Source organism: Coregonus lavaretus (genome assembly GCF_964263955.1).
Source record: "Coregonus lavaretus genome assembly, chromosome: 36".
Classification (NCBI taxonomy): domain Eukaryota; kingdom Metazoa; phylum Chordata; class Actinopteri; order Salmoniformes; family Salmonidae; genus Coregonus; species Coregonus lavaretus.
The window spans coordinates 14,941,339-14,963,465 of NC_140023.1; the positions used below are offsets into that span (position 1 = coordinate 14,941,339).

Consider the following 22,127-nt stretch of genomic DNA (forward strand, 5'->3'; position numbering starts at 1 on the left):
GTGCCATTAATACAGGTAACGAGTGGAGGACAGAGGAGCCTCTTAAAGAAGAAGTTACAGGTCTGTGAGAGCCAGAAATCTTGCTTGTTTGTAGGTGACCAAATACTTATTTTCCACCATAATTTGCAAATAAATTCATTAAAAATCCTACAATGTGATTTTCTGGATTTTTTTTTCTCAATTTGTCTGTCATAGTTGACGTGTACCTATGATGAAAATTACAGGCCTCTCTCATCTTTTTAAGTGGGAGAACTTGCACAATTGGTGGCTGACTAAATACTTTTTTCCCCCACTGTATATATATACATTTACATACATACACATACATATACACATACATACATATAAATACATATACATACATATATATACATATCCTTTAAAAAAATATATTTCCCTTTATTACTTTCCAACCCCACCACCCCTTCCCTAATTGGAGTAAACTAGTGAACAACAATGCTTAGGCCTCTACTTCCAGCTTATACATACTATATACATTGTATGGACAGTCAATTTTACAATAATTCTATTTTGTTTGTTTTTACTCCTGAACTTCCTCTACCCTCAACCTCTCCGATCATTTTAATGATGTCCATCCGGTTTACAGATTGTAAATTGAATTTTTTTTTTTTTGCTAAAAGTATTATTATATTATTGATCGATTGACTATGACTTTTCAGATCACCCAGTAGTGCTATCTGCAGGGTTAGCTCCAGGTACATTTAGCAATCCTTCAGCCATTCCTGGACCTGTGACCAAAATCAAGCTACAAATGGACAGTACCAAAACAAATGATCTAATGATTCTGTCTCTTCGCAGCAAAATCTGCAGCACTTGGAAGATTGTATCCCCCATATAAATAACATTCTATTGGTAGCAAGAATTTTGTATAATAATTTTAATTGAAAAATTATACGTTTTGAATCCGGCGTCGTTTTGCGTATCAGTTCATAAACACTATGCCATGGAATCGGTACTTCAAAAATCTCTTCCCAACTATTTTGCAATCTATATGGGACGGCTGTCAATCCTTTGGTCCTTAAATGAAACTGGTATACTTTTTTGTTTATCACAATTTTCTTTAACCAATTATGTTCTTTAATGCAGGGCCGACAGACAAGTTCCTTACTTTTTCCCCCTTCCATTTTTGCGGTAATGCTGCAATTATTTGGTTGTAATTTTGGGTAGAGCAGACATTTCCATATATTAGTTGAAATGTTACTGATAGTCTGTAGATGGTCTGTAGAGCACCTACAGATGGACTATCCAAAAAAAGTGTTACCCTGTGCTCTGTGCTTCAGATCAGATTGCCCACTGACACCAGGCCCTACAATGATTCCACTGCACAATGTTAAATGACTTGAGCGTTTGCTTCTATCTGTCAACATTGTAAACATTGAATTGAAAGGGCTTATTTTGTTTGTAGACAATAATGATTTACATAAACACATATTGTTGTAACTGACTGTGAAAACATTCAGCTTGTGAGCTGTCAACACAGATTCATTCAAGAAATACATTTAACAATGCACAGAGGCCATCATGCATGTCATGCATGTTATCCCAAAAAGATTGTAACAAATGTTCATGTTGTTGCCACTGCTTTCTTATTCAGTCTGTAAAGCCCTCGCAGAGCCCCTACAGGGAGGTGTACCATGGGAATGGGGTTGGATGGAGAGCTACCACGGGGCGTTAGGCTCCCAGGGTAGAGCAGGCTCATTGGTGATGCTTTTAGAGCTAAACTGGCCCTAGAGGCCTCTTATGTGAAGTAGAATAACAAGACACAAAATGGGAATTAAATGCACCATTTAAAAAAGCCCATAGAAGGGTACATAGAAAGGTACACTTCAAATTATATTCTTAATGTGTACCAGTCTGGTTTTAGACCTGGACATAGCACCGTTTCAGCAGCTACGCTTGTCTTAAATGATGTGTTAAATTGCTTAGATCATAGGGCCTCCCGAGTAGCGCAGCGGTCTAAGGCAGTGCTTGAGGCGTCACTACAGACCCGGGTTCGATCCCAGGCTGTGTAACAGCCGGTCGTGACCAGGAGACCCATGAGGCGGCGCATAATTGGCCCAGCGTCGTCCGGGTTAGGGGAGGGTTTGGCCGGCCGGGATTTCTTGTCCCATCGCGCTCTAGCGACTCCTTGTGGTGGGCCGGGCGCCTGCAAGCTGACTTCGGTCGCCAGCTGGACTGTGTTTCCTCCGACACATTGGTGCGGCTGGCTTCCGGGTTAAGCAAGCAGTGCGGCTTGGCAGGGTCGAGTTTCGGAGGACGCGTGGCTCTCGACCTTCGCCTCTCCCGAGTCCGTAGGGGAGTTGTAGCGATGGGACAAGACTGTAACTCCCAATTGGATAGGAATCACTGTGCTGCCATATCTATAGACCTATCCAAGGCCTTTGATACTGTCAACCATCCCCTACTCATTAAAAGGTTGTCTGAAATGGTCCTCGGCCAGGTGTCTTGCAAGTTGTTTGGGAGCTATCTGTCAGAAAGGACACAATGTGTGCTTTCTGATGGTGTCAAGTTAGCTCGATATTACTAAAGGTGTCCCGCAGGTGTCGATTTTGGGACCTGTCCTCTTTAGTATTTATATAAATAATATTGGTCTATCTGCAAAAACCTGTAACATTAATCTGTATGCAGATGACACCGTTATGTACACTGTTGCCCCTACAGCTGACCAGTCTGTGTTAGAGCTGCAGAAAGCCCTTTTTGATTTAAAATTGGTACTTAATGCGGGAAAAACTAAATGTATTGTGTTTTCTAATTCTCGTAGAAATATTTCAGATGGTTTACACATTTATGCATTGGATGGTTCTCTCATCGAACAGGTTCCAGCCTATAAATATCTGGGCTTTTGGATTGACAATGTGACATTCAAAAAAACATATGGATGATCTAATTAAGAAGCTGAGATTTAAAGTAGGCTTCTTTTATATAAATAAATGATGCCTCTTCCTAAACAGCAGGAAGCGGGTTGTACAGGCAACCTTTCTGCCAGCTCTTGATTATGGTGACACCATTTATCAGAATACAGCAGCCACTACTCTAAAACCCTTGGATGCACTGTACCATAGTACGTTTCACTTTATCACAGGCGACAGGTTTAATACTGCATCCTTTATCAGAAGGTCGGCTGGACCTCTCTAAATTCCTGTAGATCACTTAATTTCTCCCTTTTTGTTTACAAAGCTCTGCTGCACAAGCTTTCAACATATCTCACTTCTCTGTAAAGTATAAAAATATGAGGCACTAAACCCTCTCACAGGGTTGGTTAACTCTTGAGGTCCCTTGTGTCTCTAACAACCTAGGTAAATCAGCCTTTAATTTTAATGCCCCCCATGTTTGGAATAATTTACAATCCTCATTATTTCTTGAATCCCTGGTGCCAATAGGGCAGTTTAGAACGCCGATGAGGAATGAATTCACTAGATTTGCGGGTGTTTTGGTTGATTGAAATAATTGATTTGTGTTGTTGAAATGTAGTGAATCTGTATCTGCTGTCTCTTGTTGATTTGTGAATTGTTTGTTCTTAGGGCACCATTGAGAATGAGACCCTGGTCTCAATTGGGCTCCCCTGAATAAATACAAGTAAAAACATACATAAAAAAAAAAACATGTTAATAGGCTGAGAAAAACATCATTTTAATTATCATTCCTGTATTGGAAGCGTGTTGTTGGTTAAGTGGAACCTGTTTAGTGTATACAGTATAAGGATATTTGACTTAAAGGTTATGTGACCGAGGTTTAGCACTGTAGCCGACATCGTATCATCACGCCATGTCACAAGTTAACACATACAGTACCAAAGCTTTAGAGAAGCTACATTGAAGACACCACTTAATGCTCTCAAAGAAGACACAGACAATCCTGTGTTTCTCTTGTAATCTTATGGATCAGTGAGGGGCTGAGCCAGACCTAATCTGACGGGCTAATCTCTGCCACTGTGAGTGAGAGATACCTGACCAGTCTGTTCATGGTGTAACAGATGTGATCCTACTTCGTAACTCTCTTGCGTTGTGTTTTTAAAGAAGGAATGTCCAGCTAGCGATCCCAGTTGATTGGTGTTTATTCTGATGATAGATACAAGGAAACACATTAGATGTGCAGGACTACAGTATGTCGCTTGCATATCAATATCAGACTGGGCTAATCAATGACAATAATATTACCAAATACAATAAATGTAAGTACACTGCTCAAAAAAATTAAGGGAACACTAAAATAACACATCCTAGATCTGAATGAATGAAATAATCTTATTAAATACTTTTCTTTACTTTAGCACATTAAATAGAATATAGAAATGTATAGAATAGGAAAGCACCAACATTACAATTTCCATCACATTCCATCCTCTTATCACTTGTGTGATAATAATCATAACATTTTAATGTAATCATTTAGATTTTAGCTTCCCTCAAAGGAGGATCTATCAAAATATTTATATTAAAGTAAGCGAAATCAACACATAAACACTTCATCATTTCAAACCCTTCATTCTGGGTTGTACAATCCAATTAGTATGGTAATACTATAATCATAATAAAGGTTATACTTCTATTAATGGGAGTGAGTATCAAAAATACACACACAGACACAAGAGAACTGTAGATTCAGAGGTGAATAAATCTCTCAGTGTTAACCATTGTTTCCATATCTCTTACCACAATCGGGTTGGATTGGCCTATGTTTTTCTAACTGTCCCTGGGACATCAACTTAGTGAAAATATAAAACCCTGTTGTTTAACAATTCTGCTAAGACCCTCAACTTGTTAAAAGAAAACAACCTTCAATCATTACTCATTGTCCGTATCTACAGCAGGAAATGGGAGCTCATCCAGAGTTGGAAGTTCATTAAGTTCACCATCCTCTGGAGGAGCAGAAAACATGATAGCTGCTGAAATCTTACCAGCCAGAGAGGCACAGATCGCCTTACAGCATGTTAATAACACAATTAAGCAAACTAAACAAATTGTCCTCATTGTTATGAGGGCCCATCAGGGCTCTCTTTCGACAATGACCATCTGCTTCTGGGTCACTGCTCCGGACCAGCATTGACCCCTTTCGCTCAGGGCTCCTTCTACCCTCTGTCAGGTTTCCCACAAGGGGACAACCTACCGTTCTCATTAGCACTCCTGAGATAATGCAGAGGAGGGCCACACTGCACCACTGGAACTGACAAGGGCCCATCGTCTTCTGGATCAGGAACTCGTCTGCAGTGCGACACGTGGATCCAGGTATCTCTCTCAGCAACCTTCACTGCAGTGGGGGTCGTCAGAAGAACTTGGTACAGGCCTCTCCAACGGGGTCCTTCCAACTCTTTCTCCTGAAGTCTTTCACCACCACGAAATCACCTGGGTTCAAACAGTGTTCAGCTCCACCTGCTAGATTTGGCAAAGAAGCCTTCACCCGGGGGAAAATAGTCTTAAGAACACTGTTAAGGGTGATACAATACTTAACCATGTCTTCCTCCATTCCTTGCAGGGACAACCTGTTCTGGGGAAAAGGCGCATTTGTCATCCTCATGGGACGGCCAGTCAGTACCTCATGTGGAGAGAGACCAGTGACTGTATGGGATCTGCCTCTCATACTCATCAGTGCCAATGGATGCACTTTCACCCATGTCAGGCTTGTTTCACCAATCAATTTGACTAATTTAGTTTTCAGAGATTGGTTCGCCCTTTCAACCGCACCCGCAGATTGGGGATGATAGGCACAATTACATTTACATTTACATCATTTAGCAGACGCTCTTATCCAGAGTGACTTACAATGAGTTCTCAAATCAATCTGCAAAGCCTCTGACAGGGATTGAACAACCTCATTTACAAAATGTCAACCATTGTCGGAATATATTTTTGATAGCAGACCCCACCTGGGTATGATCTCTCTCACGAGTGCTTTCGCCACAACAGCCGCTGTGGCTCTCCTGCAAGGGAAAGCATAAATCCATTTAGAAAACATGTCAACAATCACCAAACAATACTTATTCCCCTCACAAGGGGTCAACTCAATGAAGTCCATCATTAAGTGCTCAAAGGGTCCTTCAGGCCTTGGATGGGACGCGGGGGAATATTAAAATGCCGTGTCCAACATTGCTAGTCATACAAATCAAACATTTCTTACAGAAATGTTCTGCAAACGCAGTAAAATCTACTGTACAGCAATATTTATTTACAAGATCCACCATCCCTCCTTTTGACGGGGCATGGCAGGTCTGCTCCATTCATCAAGCCACACACCCGAGGTGTCCTTATGGCAGCACCAGGCCCACTTGCGTTTCTCTGAAGCATCAGTCGTGGCCTGTAAAGCAACAATATCATTAACAGAGAAAAAGTTGGTGGGAGCTGGAACTACCGCCATCTGTAGGAGGGGGGAAACAGAAGAGGATGCAGCCTGTTTAGCTGCACAGTCAGCCTTGGCATTGCCCAGAGAAACGTTATCTTTAGAGGGAGTATGGGCCTGACACTTTATCACCGAGATTAACGAGGGGAGTTGAAAAGCCTCCAACAGAGAGGACACAAGCTTACCGTGAGCAATTTGTTTTCCAGAGGAAGTTTTAAAAAAACTACTCTTCCACAATGTTCCAAAATCATGCACTACACCAAACGCATATCTACTGTCGGTGTATATGTTAACAGAGATATCTTTAGCCAAAATACAAGTTCTAGTCAAACCAAATAATTCGATGGGAGCCTTGAACTCTCCACCGTCTCTAAACTAGTCACAACAGCATAACCAACTAAAGGCTCTCCTTTATCATTACGCTGAGCAGACCCATCTACAAAAAACTCAAAATCCGGATTCTCTAATGGGGTGTCTCTCAAGTCCAACCTAGGCCTACAGTCAATTTTAATAGCTAAGTCACATTCATGGTCTTCACTGGCCTCTGCTGTGGAGAGAAGATTTGCAGGGTTAAGAATTTTACATATTTTCAGAGTAACATGGGACATTGTCAACAGAATGTTCTGATAGTCTAGCAGTCTCGCAGGTGTCAAATGAGCAGCTCTTGCCTGTGTAAAAATTGCGTACACAGCATGGGGCACATGGACGGTTAGGGGAGACATTGACACAATATCAGAACATGCCAAAACAGCCTCAGTAGCAGCCGCTACCGATCTCAAACAGGAAACCATTCCCTGATCACACTATCCAATCGTTTAGAATAATAACCCACAGGTCTATATCCCACACCATGATACTGTGTCAAAACTGCTGACATAAACCCACCCGTCTCAGAAACAAACAGATGAAAAGGTTTCATATGGTCTGGAAGGCCCAGGCAAGGGGCTGACACCATTTTCTGCTAAGAAAACCAACAATGCTCGAGTGTCCTCGTGACATCTCTCCTCTGATTGTGAGCAAACCAACAAATCGTCAACATACTGAACCAAAGTACTCCCTCCCGGAGCAACAAAACCCTCTAGGTTTCGAGACATTTCTTGGGCAAAGATCACCGGTGATTCCACGTAGCCTTGGAGCATCACTGTCCATTTCCATTTAGCCCCAAGAAACGTAAAGGAGAACCAGTCCTGTGACTCTTCAGCCACAGGGATGCTAAAGAAAGTATTAGCTAAATCAATCACTGAAAAACAACAACTACCAGGAGGCACCTGGAATAAAATGGTAACAGTGTTAGGCACCAGAGGTGCTCTAGCATGTACAGCATCATTTACTATTCTAAGGTCTTGCACAAAACGATAATCACCAGATGGTTTCCTAACAGGTAAAATTGGTGTGTTACAGGGTGACTTCGGGGAGGGAACCAGAGCACCTATTTCAACCAATGCACTATGAATGGGAATAATACCCTTTTCAGCTTCTTTGCTAAGAGGGTATTGAGCTTTGTAAGGTCTGTGGGTGCTTTTTGGAACTACCACAACTGGTGCAGCTCCTTTCATGCGTCCAATGTCAGTCTTTGATTTAGCCCACAGTTCTTCAGGTATGTCTCTTAGCCAATCAATGTGTGAATTATCTTGTAATACCACAGGCATGGTTTCAATGGGAATTGGTTATTTTCTTGGTAATATCATTTCAATAGCCCAGAATGGGGAATAGAAAGTTGCTGTTGAAGCTGACCACTTTCCTTCTCCTTCCCAAGCTACCCAATCAGTTGCTTCCATCACTGTCTTCATCCAAACACCCACATCTTTCCATTGCTTTCCAAGAGCTTTTGATATGCTACAATGGGGAACAGAGCCAGGGACTTCATACAGACTTCTCTTAGTATCCGTCAACAACACTCCAGCTGTATATCCCATTCATGGTTATCTCAACTTTCTCTTTTTGGTTTAACCATCTCTGTTGGTAATCAGGGTCTCTTTCGAATGAGGGAACAGCAGCTGTACAATGTAGGTGTTCAGAAACTTCCCAGTTAGCATGCAATGGTGAAGAGAGGGATTGCTCTCCCAGCTGTCCCTCAACATGTTGATCATTCAAATACCAAGCATAGTAACAGTTCATTAGGCACGGGAAGATTCCATTTTCCCTCGATCCCAATGACAATCCTTCTTCAGTACATCCAACAGATAAATTCATTTTACACATCAAATCTCTTCCTAATAAATTTACCGGGCAGGCAGATACAGTGGGGGAAAAAAGTATTTAGTCAGCCACAGTGGCGGCTCCTGAAAAAATTCTCAGGGGGGGCAATTTTTCTGATGATTTAGGTGACCTACACACATTTTAAAAAAGATATGTCCAGCAACAACATGAAGACAGGGGCAGCATATAAGTCAATACCAGAAGCATTTATTGACTGATCTCAAAAGTGTTGGCTTACCAGGGTTGGTGGAGCCCTCAGTTTCATCTTTGCCTCGCAAAGCTAACTCAAACACTCCGCAAAACTTCACACACTGGATTAGCCGGCTGAGGATGTGGCGGTTCTTGCTAATGTCGTAGTAAATATATTTGTTATAGTGAATATGGAATATGATATGTTGAGTAAAATGTTGTGCTAAGATCTATTTAGGTCAGGAGCTGGTTATAAGTTCTGTTCCTATCCAATAACAATGGCCTTGTCAGTTTCAGTTCTCCAGTAAACTTGTGATTATCAACACTAACCTCATCGTTGTGGCGGCGGACAGCTAGCCTGTATCCCTCATCCAGTTGAGTGGGAATGTTCACTCTCCCCAAAGCAGACAATCTCAAACTGCTATCCATGTGGGTCTTTGACAGCTCATGTTTCTTAATCTTTCCTGAAAGATGGTGCATGTCCGTTACACACCAGTCGCTGTCCAAGCGGTGCTGTCTGCCGTGCCGCCTTCAGGGTGAAAGAGTAAGCAGGGGGTAGCAGAAGACTGCATTAGCTACATCGCAGCCTGCTAGCCAGGTTTTTCGTTCGTACCAATTTTTGGAAAATCCTCGGGTGTAGGACTTCCCCCCTTTAGTAGAAACCTGTTGAATTATTAAATTTGGTCTGGGAGGTCCTAATTGTTTCGTTGCCAATTTATCTTCATTTGTTCGCCGACAAAAAGGAACTTCTTTCAAAGACACAATCGAGTTGCACTGAAGCCTAGCCATTTTGACAGTAATAGTGAATTGATTGACGCTGCTACCCGCTCTTTTCTTAGTTACGTTCATGGTTACGTTACGTATGACGAAAGCGCGTAAGTGCAAGCCCTCAGAAACCCATAGAGATTGTATTGAAAGCTCTGATATTTGAAAAAAATAGATTTTACATGGGAGTCTATGACAGACTTCTGGGCGATTTTCAACCTGACTGAAATCGCCCCAAAAGGGGGGGGGGCCATTTGAAGCACGACTTTAGCCTGATTGGACATTTAGTGGCACTGTGGCAGATCAGACGTCTAGATTACAACACTGATAACTACTGTTGCCGTGATATAATTGATTAGAAAAAAAATCCCTTCCTTTTCCCGTTTGGCAGTGCGTCGCCCATATCGCCCTATTGAACACACCGCCCCTGGTCAGCCACCAATTGTGCAAGTTCTCCCACTTAAAAAGATGAGAGAGGCCTGTAATTTTCATCATAGGTACACGTCAACTATGACAGACAAAATGAGGAAAAAAATTCCAGAAAATCACATTGTAGGATTTTTAATGAATTTATTTGCAAATTATGGTGGAAAATATGTATTTGGTCAATAAAAAAAGTTTCTCAATACTTTGTTATATACCCTTTGTTGGCAATGACACAGGTCAAACGTTTTCTGTAAGTCTTCACAAGGTTTTCACACACTGTTGCTGGTATTTTGGCCCATTCCTCCATGCAGATCTCCTCTAGAGCAGTGATGTTTTGGGGCTGTCGCTGGGCAACACGGACTTTCAACTCCCTCCAAAGATTTTCTATGGGGTTGAGATCTGGAGACTGGCTAGGCCACTCCAGGACCTTGAAATGCTTCTTACTAAGCCACTCCTACGTTGCCCGGGCGGTGTGTTTGGGATCATTGTCATGCTGAAAGACCCAGCCACGTTTCATCTTCAATGCCCTTGCTGATGGAAGGAGGTTTTCACTCAAAATCTCACGATACATGGCCCCATTCATTCTTTCCTTTACACGGATCAGTCGTCCTGGTCCCTTTGCAGAAAAACAGCCCCAAAGCATGATGTTTCCACCCCCATGCTTCACAGTAGGTATGGTGTTCTTTGGATGCAACTCAGCATTCTTTGTCCTCCAAACACGACGAGTTGAGTTTTTACCAAAAAGTTCTATTTTGGTTTCATCTGACCATATGACATTCTCCCAATCCTCTTCTGGATCATCCAAATGCACTCTAGCAAACTTCAGACGGGCCTGGACATGTACTGGCTTAAGCAGGGGGACACGTCTGGCACTGCAGGATTTGAGTCCCTGGCGGCGTAGTGTGTTACTGATGGTAGGCTTTGTTACTTTGGTCCCAGCTCTCTGCAGGTCATTCACTAGGTCCCCCCGTGTGGTTCTGGGATTTTTGCTCACCGTTCTTGTGATCATTTTGACCCCACGGGGTGAGATCTTGCGTGGAGCCCCAGATCGAGGGAGATTATCAGTGGTCTTGTATGTCTTCCATTTCCTAATAATTGCTCCCACAGTTGATTTCTTCAAACCAAGCTGCTTACCTATTGCAGATTCAGTCTTCCCAGCCTGGTGCAGGTCTACAATTTTGTTTCTGGTGTCCTTTGACAGCTCTTTGGTCTTGGCCATAGTGGAGTTTGGAGTGTGACTGTTTGAGGTTGTGGACAGGTGTCTTTTATACTGATAACAAGTTCAAACAGGTGCCATTAATACAGGTAAAGAGTGGAGGACAGAGGAGCCTCTTTAATAAGAAGTTACAGGTCTGTGAGAGCCAGAAATCTTGCTTGTTTGTAGGTGACCAAATACTTATTTTCCACCATAATTTGCAAATAAATTCATTAAAAATCCTACAATGTGATTTTCTGAATTTTTTTTCTCAATTTGTCTGTCATAGTTGACGTGTCCCTATGATGAAAATTACAGGCCTCTCTCATCTTTTTAAGTGGGAGAACTTGCACAATTGGTGGCTGACTAAATACTTTTTTCCCCCACTGTAAATATAGGAATCTGTGTTACCATTTTCCCTCACCCCACACCACATCTAGGGGAAAGGTCAAACATTCTTCAGAGTGAATTGCAGACGCTCCAACTGTGCGCATTGTTTTCCTTGAGGGGAGAACAGATAGGGCAGATGTTTTTAACACTGAGACCACGGCCCCAGTGTCCACCAAAAATTGAATTTTGTGGTTGTTTACTAAAACTAAAACTTATTTACTGACATTCTTCCTGCTGCTTACATTTTAGTCATTTAGCAGACGCTCTTATCCAGAGCGACTTACAGTTAGTGAGTGCATACATTTTTTTTTTTTTTTTCATACTGGCCCCCCATGGGAATCGAACTCACAACCCTGGCGTTGCAAACGCCATGCTCTACCAACTGAGCTACATCCCTGCCGGCCATTCCCTCCCCTACCCTGGGCCAATTGTGCGCCACCCCATGGGTCTCCCGGTCGCAGCCAGCTACGACAGAGCCTGGATTTGAACCAGGATCTCTAGTGGCACAGCTAGCACTGCGATGCAGTGCCTTAGACCACTGCCCCACTCGGGAGTCTTGCTCCTTAATTTGCATCTAGTATTTCTACCTTCTCTCTTCTCCTTTTGTCTCTTACATTTCTCCAGTTCTCTTCTGAGGTCCTCTAGTGCTTCTTCTTCACTCTCTCTCTCTTCCATTCCTGTTGTTTCACCATCAGTCCTCTTACAGCTTTATCTTTTGCTTTTTCTGCTTCCCTCTCCCATTTTCTGAAATCGTCCCACTTCACTTTCACTTTATTGTTCTGTCTCTCTTTTCTCTCAAGTTGGCTTCTCATGGACTCCAGTTTATCAGTGCTCAGTGTCCCGTCAGCTGGGAAATCTCCATCTGTCCATGTTGTCCAATCTTCTGTTTGGTTCAGTACCCCCCTACCAAATTTATTAGCCATTATTTTACACAGCCCCCTTGGTTCCTAGTTCGGATTGTCCCTCCTGCTCTTACTATTTTTTTACCCATATTTAAAGTGTTTAAAAAAAATCTAAAATCTTCTAAGAATGTTCCTCAAATTAACACTTACTTTTACAACCACACAGCTTTCACGCTGGAGATAATCTCCTGTTCAGTAAATTAGTCAAGCACACAATACTCTCATATCTTGCCTTAACTGTCACAAGCACACTGCTTCATTCGCTGGTGTTCTATTTAACCGGTATTTAGATATCTACACTAGTCCTATTTAACAGCATATTTGGAATAGTACTCTTCTTTCATAACTCCATGCACATAATAACGTTATACATCAAACTCTATAGATGAGACATGTTATCCTCATGTAATCTAAAGTAATGTTAACCTCAGAGACATGTTATCCTCGTTACCAATGAGACGTTATCCTCGACATTAACGAGACATGTTATCCTCGTTACTAACGAGACATGTTGTCCTCTGAGACATGTTACGTATAAGATTTCCGAGACATGTTATCCTCTAACAGTAGACCCAACGGCAGTGTTGGACAGGACCCTAGATAACATTACAGATCGAAAAACTCAGCTCACAGAACTGGTTGGAGCATTCATTCACCTCTTTCACACGTGAGCTAGTCCCCTGACAGCTCTCATTCACTCAATAATTTATAGCTAAATTTCATTCTCTTATTATCCAAATTACAATCAGCTTAATATACACATTTCAATTAATCTTATTATCCAATCAGCTTAATATACAGATTTCAATCAATCTTATTATCACATTTCAATCAGCTTAATATGTCATATCTCACAATCACACAACACATCCACATTCACTTAGTACTATTCCCAAACGTACTTGGTAATCTCCTCATTAACCCATGTGCATCGTCAACAATTCTCTTGTCATTACTTGCTATGCACCATATGTATCGTCAACGGTTCTCTTGCCGCTACTTGCTATACATATATAATAACACCTCTTATTCAAAAATACCTTCTGTTATTTTGTAGTGGCTGCAGACCACGTAGATATTTCTCTTATAAATGCCTACAGACAGCTGTCAGCGGGGCTTTCCATGGTACCGTTACGCCTCGCTCTAGTTTTCTCCTAAAACTAGTGAATAGTCTTCTCTCTATAAGACTATGGGTAACTTTTTATGCGATACTCGCTTTAATTTAATTTTTTATCATTTTTTTTCATTTTTTTATACATATTCATTTAAATTCACTTACTGAAATTCAGAAGACATGTCCCTCAGAGGTTCGCGGATCAGGTATCTTCCCCCGGGTAGCTCTCAGTAAAAGTCCTAATATATTTCTGTATTTTGAAGGCTATATATCTTGAAAACTTGATTGCTGACATGCTAAACATTTTGGGACTATATCAACAATTAACTAATGAAACAAATACCAAAATATATTTTTTGGGTGGAATTTTCCTTTTTTAGTTTGAGCTGCAGAGACCAAATGGTTGTGTCTCTCTTGCAAATCAACAAAACCACTACACTAACACTGTGAAAACACTTGGGGCTAGACTCGACTTCAATTATTTAAAAAACACTGAAATTCTAGCTGTCAAGTCTGGCGTTACAGTAGACTAGCTCCCAGTAGGACGATGAGTCATCTCATAACGAATCAATTAGCATAGTACCAGATGACTGGTTTCATCAGGGAGTCCTCATGCATACACTGTGTAAGCTCCCCTTGACATAAATAAGAGCTTATGTCCCTGAGCCATATTGTTGATGCTCTATCTGTTTCCATTGTGTTCCAGAGCTTTCCCATGGCAGAGAGTGGGCATCCCGTGTCAGTGTTATACCCACCAGGGGGCAGTGTTTCCCCTGACTCTTCCCTCTGCACCGACCCCCTCCTACCTCTCTCGAAGAGTTCCACAGATGGGCTGACAGGTCCTCTGAGGCAGGAGGAACTCAGGAAGAGCTCCAATGAGGATACGGCTCCATGCTCTCATAGAGACAGAGAAACAGGCAGACAGGGGCCTTCTCAGGCCGTCCAGCACACCATCCAACCACACACACCTGACTGTGTGGACACCAGGAATGCTGTCTGCCCTCACACAGCCCATCACCACAAGGAGGGCATCACCAATCATGGTCATCAAGCCAGCGGGAGCGTGTTATCAGCCTTCGGAGAGAGCCAGGCGCCCCACCCCTCATCATCATCACAGAGATACCTGGGAGGACTGGATCTGTCCAGGCTGCCTGTCCAGAGGAGTCACTCAGATACCCTCCACATGCTCAGGGAGGTCCCTGCCCCCCAACCTCACAGTGAGACCAGCTGCCCTTCGTGCCCAAGGAGAGACTACCTTTCCACCTTAGCCTGCAAGCAGCCCATGCAGCTCCAGCACTGCAACACAACCACAACCAACACCACTGCCTGCAGACAGGGAAACGGCGGGGGAGGCAGACCCACACAGCAGCCTCAGGCCGGGTGTGTCAGGGTCGGTGCCCCTAGCCCCTCTAACACAGCCGCTGAGGTCGGCGTTGAGACCCAATGCCCACATTCATGTGAGGAGGCCATCTGCTACTGCACTTTCGCCCACCACCACGGGACGTTGGAGGACACGTTTGCGGCATACTGCCACCCCCAACCCATCCCCAACCCTGCCCAGCTGCTGCCACGCCTTCCGGGCACAGAAGCTGAGTTCAGGGACCAGAGGGTGCTGCCGCCTCACCCAGCGCCTACCCTCCTCTCCTTCCCTCGCCTCATGTCCTCCGTCAGCGAGACGGGGCTGGATGCCAAGCGCCTGCAGCAATGCTGCAACCTCAGTTGCAACCTCAACTGCTCCTGGGCCAACACTCTGCCCCCTAGTGGAGCCCTGCAGCAGTACATTCAGGAGTATAGCTGTATTAGCAGCAACAATAGAGCCACCAGGGACACAGGGACCATGATGTCCCACAGGGAGCTCAGGGACGTGGCGGTGCAGACGGGCCAAGTCCACGAGACGTGTCCGGCCCACGTGTTCCCCCAGGTCTGCCTGGTGGAGGAGAACGTGAACAGGAATGGGAACAAGAACGAGAACGGGAATGAGACGGACACGTCCCAGAAGCCCCCAGTGAAGGAGGTGAAGTGGGATGCGGAGGGGATGACGTGGGAGGTGTACGGGGCTTCTGTGGACCCTGAGGAGCTGGGCCTGGCCATCCAAAAGCACCTGGAGCTGCAGATCAAGGAGACTGCTGGCCGCGCTGCCAAGCTGTCCCGCCAGGATACGGCCACATCCAGGAAGAGCAGCAGTTGTGCCGGTGGCAGGAGGAAGAGGAGCGGGGTGTTAGGCTATATCAGGACCCCAGCCTGCTGCACACGCTCCAGCACGGCCGTGGAATGAGGGGGAAAACCTGAACACTGCATTTCGTGGTCAAGATGGCTTCTGCTTTATTACTTTATCAAATGTGACTCCAATACACCAGAGATAGTGTGACCAGTCTGGATGAAGAGAATCTGTGTGTCAGTCAGAATCATGGCATGTGTACAAGAACCTACCATCATATTGATAAAAGAGGTGAATGGAAAGACAGTGAAAGGTTATATTTGGATGGATTTCATTGGTAACGGTACCTTCATCATCACCATAGATGCCAAGTGATAGAACAGCGTGCTGCCATAACAGTCAAACAAAGTGATATAATGATTTCTATATCATTTAGGAATTATTTATTTACTGAGGGGAATAACTCAATCTGAACAAGGGTTTTCTGTAAATGGACATGCTAAAAGGTATAAACAACACAGTGTAGGAAAATAAAGCACCAATACACTACAGACTTCTAATCACTATGGCTAGAAATATGTGTCAATCTTCCTCTCATTTCTGATGCTATGATTTAATCAAATTCAGTGTGAATGTTTGAAGCATACAGTATACTGTATATCATTTAGCACATGATAGGGCCAACAGAAATGTACACCCTTCTTTTCACAATCATTTCTACAGCCCCATATTCACATAGAAAATCTAGAAAAGTTATCACAATCCTGAATTGACAGTACTTCATTAGACTGCCATAAAGCAAAACTTCAACTGACCTCAAAGTCTGTGATCTCAGATGATTCATACAACACTGTGATGCAGAGGAGAAAACCGTGAGATAGAGAAGGGGTTAACAGACTGGAGAATGTTTATCAAGAACGCAAACATCTCATCACATCATACAATATATTAATGCACATAACAATAGGCGAAATGGCCTATTTGTGAATACATTTTTCTTTCCATATTTCAACTTCTCTTATATAAAGATTTATTGCATTTTACCCTTTAATGCAGGGGTGTCAAACTCATTCCATGGAGGGTGTCTGCTGGTTGTTGGTTTTTCCTGTCAATTAAGACCTAGACAACCAGGTGAGGGAAGTTCCTTATAATCAGTGGCCTTAATTAAACAATCAAGTACAAGGGAGGATCAAAAACCCGCAGACACTCAGCCCTCCGTGGAATGAGTTTGACACGTGCTTTCATGTATATGTTCTGCGTGATGATTGTCTTGTGGACTCAAAACCACAGCCTAAGAATTATTTTAGTAATATATCTAACCAGAGGGTTAAAGGTTAACTATTAACCAGTCAACAGTCATGCTGTTAATCAAATTACAATCACTGAATAGACCCACACCTCTACTCTGAGTCTGAATTCCATCACCACTGTAACAGTATCTTATCAATTTACTGTGCCATAGCAATGTACTGCATTGGTATTGTAAAATAGATTAGTTACAACTAGCCGGTTAGTTTGATAAACCTGTCAAGTATGTAATTTACAACATATTGCATTTCCAAGAGATTTTGACCAATCACAACAAACACAAAAGGTGTTATAACCTGATTTAAAGTTGCTTTTTACTGTTGCTACAATGCAGGACGAACTGTTTAATCATGATATCAGTTGTATAATGTTGAAGAAAGTTATTATTGTGTATTAAATAATGACCAAGCTTCGCATTAAAGGGCTCTTTTGTTCTTTACAGAATAATTTGGATACACTTCATTTATCATACTTTAGTAATAATCACAAAGTTGCCATTTCAGGTCACAGCACAGGTTGTTCAGTATTGTTGGGGTTCTAATGGAGGACGTGAGACCAGATGGCAGGTTAATAGAAGTCCTTATCAGTAGAATATTACTGCTGTTATCAAGTCTTTAAAACACTCACCTGTATTGATGGTTATGTCCAATGTAAGTCGATTTGTAACTTGGCAAACCAGTAATACCACAAATGAATGGTCAATATACAGTATGTCTCAGATAATGTGTTCTAGGCTACTGTTGATATCATCAATAAAGTATCTTAGATGAAGTTGTGGTGGTGGCATCTAGGAAACTGTGTTTTCCCCCTCTGTATTACTGAGGCTAAACTAACCTCTGGTAACACTAATGTCAGGTATTTAGAGTGTAACACTAATGCAGTCATTACAAATAAAAATATGTTTTTTTCTCATTGTCTACCTTGCTGTAAAGCTATCAGAAACAATGTCACTGGAGTGGATAATTCACATATACTATGGAAGGTTCAATCTCAAATCAAACCAAATCACATTTTATTTGCCACATGCGCCGAATCCAACAGGTGTAAACCTTACAGTGAAATGCTTACTGAAAAGCCCTTAACCAACAACGCAGTTTTAAGAAAAAATAGAAAAAAAGTGTTAAGTAAAAAATAGATAAGTAAAAAATGTAAAATAAAAAATAATTAAAGACCAGCAGTAAAATAAAATAACAGTAGGGAGGCAATATACAGGGGGTACCGGTACAGAGTCAATGTGCGGGGGCACCGGTTAGTCGTGATAATTGAGGTAATTTGTACATTAAAGTGACTATGAATAGATAATAAACAGAGTAGCAGCAGTGTAAAAGAGGGGGTGGGGTGGGGTGGGGGGGACAATGTAAATAGTCCGGGTAGCCATGATTAGCTGTTCAGGAGTGTTATGGCTTTGGGGTAGAAGCTGTTAAGAAGCATTTTGGACCTAGACTTGGCGCTCCGGTACCGTATGCCGTAAGGTAGCAGAGAGAACAGTCTATGACTAGGGTGGCTGGAGTCTTTGACAATTTTTAGGGCCTTCCTCTGACACCGCCTGGTATAGAGGTCCTGGATGGCAGGAAGCTTGGCCCCAGAGATGTACTGGGCCGTACGCACTACCCTCTGTGGTGCCTTGCAGACGGAGGCCAAGCAGTTGCCATACCAGGCGGTGATGCAACCAGTCAGGATGCTCTCGATGGTGCAGCTGTATAACTTTTTGAGGATCTGAGGACCCATGCCAAAACTTTTCAGTCTCCTGACGGGGAATAGGCTTTGTCATGCCCTCTTCACGACTGTCTTGGTGTGTTTGGACCATGATAGCTTGTTCGTGATGTGGACACCAAGGAACTTGAAGCTCTCAACCTGTTCCACTACAGCCTACACTACATTCAGTCGATGAGAATGGGGGTGTGCTTAGACCTCTTTTTTCCCTGTAGTCCACAATCATCTCCTTTGTCTTGATCACGTTGAGGGAGAGGTTGTTATCCTGGCACCACATGGCCAGGTCTCTGACCTCCTCCCTATATGCTGTCTCATCGTTGTCGGTGATCAGGCCTACCACCATTGTGTTGTCGGCAAACTTAATGAGGGTGTTGGAGTTGTGCCTGGCCATGCAGTCATGGGTGAACAGGGAGTAGAGGAGGGGACTGAGCACGCACCCCTGAGGGGCCTTCGTGTTGAGGATAAGCATGGCAAATGTGTTGTTACCTACCCTTACCACCTGGGGGCGGCATTTCAGGAAGTCCAGGATCCAGTTGCAGAGGGAGGTGTTTAGTCCCAGGGTCCTTAGCTTATTGATGAGCTTTGAGGGCACCATGGTGTTGAACGCTGAGCTGTAGTTAATGAATAGCATTCTCACGTAGGTGTTCCTCTTGTCCAGGTGGGAAAGGGCAGTGTGGAGTGCAATAGAGATTGCATAATCTGTGGATCTGTTGGGGCAGTATGTAAATTGGAGTGGGTCTAGAGTTTCTGGGATAATGGTGTTGATGTGAGCCATGACCAGCCTTTCAAAGTACTTCATGGCTACAGACGTGAGTGCTACGGGTCAGTAGTTATTTAGGCAGGTTATCTTAGTGTTTGTGGGCACAGGGACTATGGTGGTCTGCGTGAAACATGTTGGTATTACAGACTCAGTCAGGGACATGTTGAAAATGTCAGTGAAGACACTTGCCAGTTGGTCAGCGCATGCTCAGAGTACACGTCCTGGTAATCCGTCTGGCCCTGCGGCCTTGTGAATGTTGACCTGTTTAAAAGTCTTACTCACATCGGCTACAGAGAGCGTGATCACATAGTCATCTGGAACAGCTGATGCTCTCATGCATGCTTCAGTGTTGCTTGCCTTGAAGCGAGCATAGAAGTGATTTAGCTTGTCTGGTAGGCTTGTGTGATTGGGCAGCTCACGGCTGTGCTTCCCTTTGTAGTCTGTAATAGTTTGCAAGCCCTGCCACATCCGACGAGCGTCGGAGCTGGTGTAGCACGATTCAATCTTAGTCCTGTATTGACTCTTTGCCTGTTTGATGGTTCGTTGGAGGGCATAGCGGGATTTCTTATAAGCATCTGAGTTAGAGTCCCGCTCCTTGAAAGCGGCAGCTCTACCATTTAGCTCAGTGCGGACGTTGCCTGTAATCCATGGCTTCTGGTTGGGGTATGTACGTACGGTCACTGTGGGGATGACGTCATCAATGCACTTATTGATGAAGCCAGTGACTGATGTGGTGTACTCCTCAATACCATCGGAAGAATCCCGGAACATATTCCAGTCTGTGCTAGCAAAACAGTCCTGTAGCTTAGCATCTGCTTCATCTGACCACTTCCTTATTAACCGAGTCACTGGAGCTTCCTGCTTTAGTTTTTGCTTATATGCAGGAATCAGGAGGATATAATTATGGTCAGATTTGCAAAATGGAGGGCGAGGGAGAGCTTTGTACGCGTCTCTGTGTGTGGAGTAGAGGTGGTCTAGAGTTTTTTTTCCTCTGGTTGCACATTTAACATGCTGGTAGAAATTAGGTAGAACGTTTCCCTGCATTAAAGTCCCCGGCCACTAGGAACGCTGCATCTGGATAAACATTTTCCTGTTTGCTTATGGCCTTATACAGCTCATTGAGCGCGATCTTAGTGCCAGCATCAGTTTGTGGTGTTAAATAGACAGCTACGAAAAATATAGATGAAAACTCTCATGGTAAATGGTGTGGTCTAGAGCTTATCATGAGATACTCTACCTCAGGCGAGCAAAACCTTGAGACCTTAGTATTAGATTTTATGCACCAGCTGTTGTTTACAAATATACACTGACCGCCACCCCTTGTCTTAACGGAGTCATCTGTTCTATCCTGCCGATGTAGCGTATATCCCGCCAGCTGTATGTTATTCATGTCGTCGTTCAGCCACGACTCGTGAAACATTAGATATTACCGTTTTTAATGTCCCGTTGGTAAGATATCCTTGATCTTAGGTCGTCCATTTTGTTTTCAAATGATTGTAAGTTGGCTAATAGGATTGATGGAAGAGGCAGTTTACTCGCTCGCCGTCGGATCCTTACAAGGCACCCCGACCTACGTCCACAATATCTCTGTCTCTTTCTCATGCGAATGACAGGGATTTGGGCCTTGTCGGGTGTCTGTAGAATATCCTTCACGTCCGACTCGTTCAAGAAAAATCTTAGTCCAATACGAGGTGAGTAATCGCTGTCCAGATATCCAGAAGCTCTTTTTGGTCATAAGAGACGGTGGCAGAAACATTATGTACAGAATAAATTACAAATAACGCAAAAAAACACACATAATAGCACAATTGGTTAGAGGGCCATAAAACGGCAACCATCTCCTCCGGCGCCATCATAAATCTAATCTAAATCTGCAATTGAGAGTTTGATAAATGAAACCATTGACCATGCATGATGTCAAAATTATAGTTTTAACCATGTTCTGAGGCTATACAGTGTTTGTTTAGAATCAAGGGAGTAAAACAAGCTTATATTTTAGGTTCTGATGGCGCGCAATAGTTGAACTAAGCTCATGAGGCATTTATTAGTTATTTTCCTTAAGAATCAATGGGTATACAGTTGAAGTCGGAAGTTTACATACACCTTAGCCAAATACATTTAAACTCAGTTTTTCACAATTACTGACATTTAATCCTAGTAAAAATCAGTTAGGATCACCACTTTATTTTAAGAATGTGAAATGTCAGAATAATAGTAGAGAGAATGATTTATTTAAGCTTTTATTTCTTTCATCACATTCCCAGTGGTCAGAAGTTTACATTCACTCAATTAGTATTTGGTAGCATTGTCTTTAAATTCTTTAACTTGGGTCAAACGTTTCGGGTAGCCTTCCACAAGCTTCCCAAAATAAGTTGGGTGAATTTTGGCCCATTCCTCCTGATAGAGCTGGTGTAACTGAGTCAGGTTTTTAGGCCTCCTTGCTCGCACACGCTTTTTCAGTTCTGCCCACAAATGTTCTATAGGATTGAGGTCAGGGCTTTGTGATGGCCACTCCAATACCTTGACTTTGTTGTCCTTAAGCCATTTTGCCACAACTTTGGAAGTATGCTTGGAGTCATTGTCCATTTGGAAGACCCATTTGATTAAATGTCAGGAATTGTGAAAAACTGAGTTGAAATGTATTTGGCTAAGGT

The 22,127-nt window shown here is 43.1% G+C and overlaps 1 protein-coding gene across 1 annotated transcript; it reads left to right on the plus strand.

Moving 5' to 3' along the window:
- Window positions 1-14,249: 14,249 nt before the first annotated feature.
- LOC311110538 (uncharacterized protein) lies at window positions 14,250-15,933 on the plus strand (the record flags this gene model as incomplete). Its single annotated transcript, XM_084153048.1, has 1 exon — window positions 14,250-15,933. The coding sequence occupies one exon, from the start codon at window positions 14,250-14,252 to the stop codon at window positions 15,807-15,809; it is 1,560 nt and encodes a 519-aa protein (XP_084009174.1). The 3' UTR covers window positions 15,810-15,933.
- Window positions 15,934-22,127: the final 6,194 nt, after the last annotated feature.